Source organism: Priapulus caudatus, unplaced genomic scaffold, assembly GCF_000485595.1.
Source record: "Priapulus caudatus unplaced genomic scaffold, Priapulus_caudatus-5.0.1 Scaffold275, whole genome shotgun sequence".
Lineage (NCBI taxonomy): Eukaryota > Metazoa > Priapulida > Priapulimorpha > Priapulimorphida > Priapulidae > Priapulus > Priapulus caudatus.
In genome coordinates this window covers 151,082-156,127 of record NW_014577336.1, presented here as the reverse complement: position 1 = coordinate 156,127, position 5,046 = coordinate 151,082, and the positions used below count along the sequence as shown (strand labels likewise).

General features: G+C 41.7%; 1 protein-coding gene across 1 annotated transcript in view; it reads right to left on the bottom strand.

Moving 5' to 3' along the window:
* Positions 1 to 4,372, bottom strand: part of LOC106808421 (1-phosphatidylinositol 4,5-bisphosphate phosphodiesterase epsilon-1-like) — a gene marked incomplete at its 5' end in the record, with an annotated part of 26,575 nt that extends 22,203 nt beyond the window's left edge. The window contains 5 exon segments of the mRNA XM_014811139.1: positions 1,236 to 1,399; positions 1,935 to 2,059; positions 2,306 to 2,462; positions 3,724 to 3,846; positions 4,177 to 4,372. Coding sequence (XP_014666625.1) covers positions 1,236 to 1,399; positions 1,935 to 2,059; positions 2,306 to 2,462; positions 3,724 to 3,846; positions 4,177 to 4,294 — 687 coding nt within the window.
* Positions 4,373 to 5,046: the final 674 nt, after the last annotated feature.

Genomic DNA, 5,046 nt, shown 5'->3' with positions numbered 1-5,046 from the left:
AGTGCGTGCGTTCTCGCGGGCGTATAGGTACCTGTTATGTGCATGCGTGCTCGCGCGCGTGTATAGCTTCTGCTATGTGCGTGCGTTCTCGCGGGCGTATAGGTACCTGTTATGTGCATGCGTGCTCGCGCGCGTATATAGCTTCTGTTATGCGCGTCCGTGCTCGCGGACGTATAGGTATCTGTTATGTGCGTGCGTGCTCGCGCGCGTGTATAGCTTCTGCTATGTGCGTGCGTTCTCGCGGGCGTATAGGTATCTGTTATGTGCGTGCGTGCTCGCGCGCGTATATAGCTTCTGTTATGTGCGTGCGTCTGTGCGTGCGTTCTCGCGGGCGTATAGGTATCTGTTATGTGCGTGCGTGCTCGCGCGCGTATATAGCTTCTGTTATGTGCGTGCGTTCTCGCGGGCGTATAGGTACCTGTTATGTGCGTGTGTGCTCGCGCGCGTATATAGCTATCTGTTAAACAATAGTATTATTTAGCTTGCCATGCATGTTCTTGTGTAGCCTACTGTATACTACAACTTGTTGTCTTGAATTATCTCTCTCTCACACTGGGGATTGCCAGTTTGGCATTGTTTTTGTTATGATATACTGAGAAAAACCGGTAATTCAACATTTTCACCATGTTTGTTTATACCTGTTATACTATGTCATTGATCATTTTGAAGTGCAGAGTAAAATGTGATGGCGGCCATGTTGAATTCAATATAGCCGCTGTAATTATAATTGGAACTTGTGTGTCTTGTTTTAATATGAAAGAGCTTATTAACCTGCGCCAGTCTGCAAATTTTCACGTCTCTATATCTTCAGTGAACGGAAATATTGCTAAGTTTGTAATTTTTATAGCGGCCATTTTGAATCCAACATGGTGGCCGAACACGCCCTTGGATCACATGCATCACGTTGTTGTATGAAATAGTAACCCAAATGACGTCTGTCATTCAATTTTCAAGTCTGTACGAAGATTATTAACTGAGATATAGCTATTTTTTAAGAAATGACGGCGGCCGAAGTTGTAGTTGGATCGCGTGTGTCCTGTCTTTAAATGAAAGAGCATACAAAAGTATGCAAGTGTACCAATTTTCATACTTTTTTCACATTTTGAACGATTTTTTTCTAATCTACTGTATTAAATCGAAAAGTGAGACAGTATGGAAACTAGTAAACGATTAAACGAGGTAGAAGCAACGAGGAAAGTTGGCAGGGAGCTAGATGAACTGGCAAGGTGACTCACAGTGATGGTGAGTATGGATGGCACTATGCCATCAAACTCCTTGTCCCACGGATTGAAGCGGTTGTAGAGAAGGTGCTTGTGGTCCCACATCAGCGACGGTTTCAGCACGTAGCCGCAGCTGTTGTTCTGCTCAAACATGGCCGTGTTGATGTGTGTTGCCGTATCTACAACAGCAAGCAACGGCAACCACTACAGCCCGACAGCAATCAAATACTCGCAACATATTACCTGTGGCTATTCAGTAGTGCAGGGGCTCGTTGTGAGAAGCAACGTACGTTAGTCCTAAAATTAGTCTTAACAGTAACTTTGAATCGAAGACCGTTGGAAGAAACGTCGTAAAGTTACGAGAACGAAAAATTCCCAGCAAATTTCCTCCGAACATTAGCATTAACTTTACGATGTTTCTGACAGCGGCCCCCAGGATGATAAAATGGCTGCCTAATTAACTGGTTTGGTAGATTGATGGTTAAATAGTATAATTAGTACTAGTTCTACTAAGAGGAATTCATGTCGATATGAACGTTTCGTCAATTTTTCTAGAGAGAAAATTCGATATAGTGAGCACACAACGCTTAGACAAGCTGTATAACTGATGCTATTTGATTTGTGATATATTTTTCTAATTATATGTTCAAACTTATTGCAAATTTGTGAATATAAACTCTCCTTTGCTCACGATACATATATACCAGTACTTACCATCGGTCTGGTAGTTGAGTGCAACTAGCTGTATGCCAAACGCCCAGAAGATGACGGGATTGAAGTTAGAGGAGTCTATCCGCATGCCTGCCGGGTAGGTACGCATCAACTGTAACTCTGTATGAGTGTGCAGGTTAAGGATATCTGACTCATACTGAATTTGGTTCGGTGTGCACCAAAAGAAAATTGAAAAGTAACTGAAATGAGATTTTAATTTTAAATGAAATCTAAAAGCCATTAGGAGTAATTTTTGTGAAAATAATTAATTTAGAGTGCAATAGATTTCAGCTCGGTGCAATGTTTGTAAAAAATTAAACCAAGATTAAAAGACGATAATTAAAAAAACTTCAAGACAATCAGAAAAAGGATATGCAATAACTCCCAGAGGGTTCTTTCGACACAGCTTTTTAGCCATGTTCTCGTTGAGAGACGCCACCTGGTGGCAGACCGCGGGACTTCGGGTGGAACGGCGCTTGCAGTTTCGGTTCAGTCCTAGCAGATCTGTATCTGTCCTGCTTTGATGCTCATCTGCGAATTTTCATCGCAACAATTACTACAGACGACACACGTGCTCACACACACACACGCACACGCACACACATGCACATGCACACGCACACACACGTGCACACGCACGCACGCGCACGTGCACACGCACGAACGCGCGCATGCACGCACGCACGCGCACACGCACGCACACACGCACACGCACACACACGTGCACACGTGCACACGCACGCACGCGTACGTGCACACGCACACACACGTGCACACGCACGCACGCGCACACGCACGCACACACACACACACACACACACATGACACATTTTGTTGATGGATATATTACTACCCAGGTCATATCTTGAATATGATGAATATGAAGAATATGATGAAAATGATGAAAATGATGAATATGATAGTACTCCACTTAACATATCTAGTTGATGGTTAATATTACACATGATTCTTGTTAAAATGTAGTATAACACAAGACATTTTGTTGATGGACAGTAAGTACTACGCTTGACACATATAGTTGATGCTTAACATTACATAAGATAATTTTTGTTGAAACAAGAAGAAGACAAGACACAAGACACTTGATTGGTAACTTCCCACAAAATGCATCTATATGAAGAGTAGTGTAACACAAGACGTCTAGATGAAGAGTAGTGTAACACAAGACGTCTAGATGAAGAGTAGTGTAACACAAGACAATAAAAGTAGTGGCATAGTCAATCACTTTGCCGCAAGATGTGAGGGAGCATATATGACTAACTGCATGAAATAAGTAATAAGCAGGCTGACCATATGTGAATAAGCATGTGATAAATATGTGAATCTCAGGGTTCGTAGTAGTAAGACAACAGTGGGTGAACATGAAGGACTTATAAGACCTTTTTCTGGCAAACCAAATAACTAGCTTTTTTACGCGATTTTACTGCATAGATCACCAGACTATTAAAGTACACTACATAATATTTATATTCACAATTGCACAAGCAGCATTTAATTGATGTCCGTATTATATATACAACAATTCTTACCTCTAAGGCGCCAGAACAGTTTATAACAACAATTACCTTTGCGCAAAAATAACGGCCTACTTAAGCTACTTTCTAAGCATTTCCACCAACAAATAAGTACTAATTAAGCGGCACTTATTTTTTTGTGGCAAAATAAGTACTTATAAGACTTTGGAAGACCCGCTACAAACCCTGGTGATAAGCATGTGGAAGCAGTGATGAGCTGGGATATGCCATTAGATAACAATTAACTGCATACTTACTGAATGCAGTATGTAGTGGAGGTGTGTTAGGCGATGAGTTGGAGGCACTTGAGGATCGTACTGTCTTCCTGTCTTTAATCTTGCTTTTCTGCTTCATGGAACTATTCGGACTACTTGCCAAACCTGATGCAATTGTGCGGTAATAAAAGCAAAATTCTTTTTATATATCGCATCCACTGACATATTACAATAGCGCATAAATACAAAGGTCATAGTGAGAGAGCTTATGGAAATGTTAGTAAATAAAGATAATGAAACTACACAGTGTACACATACAACAGAATGGTTTGTTATATGGCTGTAAAAATACCGACAAAATTGTTAATTTAGTCTTAAAGATCGAGGTGAACATGACCAAAAAATACTAAATAATTATGTCAGATAAAATAGACATATGCTAATAATACCACCAATATAGGGTTTTCCACAACTTTGACAATGGGAAATTTTTACCTGAGAATTTCACTGCCTGGCAATAGATTACCAGGTCTGACAGTTCGGGGGCCAGCTGACTCTGTAACTTCTTAGACTTTCCCGTGGGAGTGTCGTCTTCAAATTCGTCTGAGTCCATGTCACGACTGATGGCGGGCCGCTCTCTAAACGTCTTCACATGAGGTTTATCCTTCTCTTGGAATGTTCCTGAGCCCTGGGAAGATGCAAGTTCATGGGTCTTATAGTGACATCTAAAGTGCCTTAAAATGTGTGCATGGATCAACGCAGTTTAATGCAAATTAGCCAGTAATGAGTGTTTTTTATTTAAGAAGTAATTATTGCCAGTGGGTTTAGAAACGTTTTGCTGCTATACTATCGAAGAAAAGTCAAGTGTAGTCATTATGATCAAGATCAAGAGGCAATTAAGGCGCCTGTGGTCTAATTAATTCGTACATAATGTACTACACGGAAGCAGTTAAACAAAGACTTTGACCACACTTGCACTGCTAGTAAGTGTACAACAAATATTTCAATATGAGAATATTACACTCACCTGCTGGCATGTGGCATGCTTCGAGTACAGAGTATACTTATAATATTTATAGATTATGGATCATTATCTAGGATCTGTCATGAACCATGTTAACACTAAAACAATGCAGCCGTTCAGCATAATTCTTGCGTATGCTGCTATGTATGTGTGCGCGTGCGTGCATCCTGTGTGCGTTCGTGCGCACCTGCGTGCGTGCGTGAGTGCATGGCTGCGCGCGTATGTGTGTGTGTGCGTGCATACATCGTGCCCGTGTGCATCGTTGCGTGTGTGCGTGCATCGTGCATGCATGTGTGCATGCGAGCGTGCGTGTATGCGTGAGTGCGTGCGTGTATGCGTGA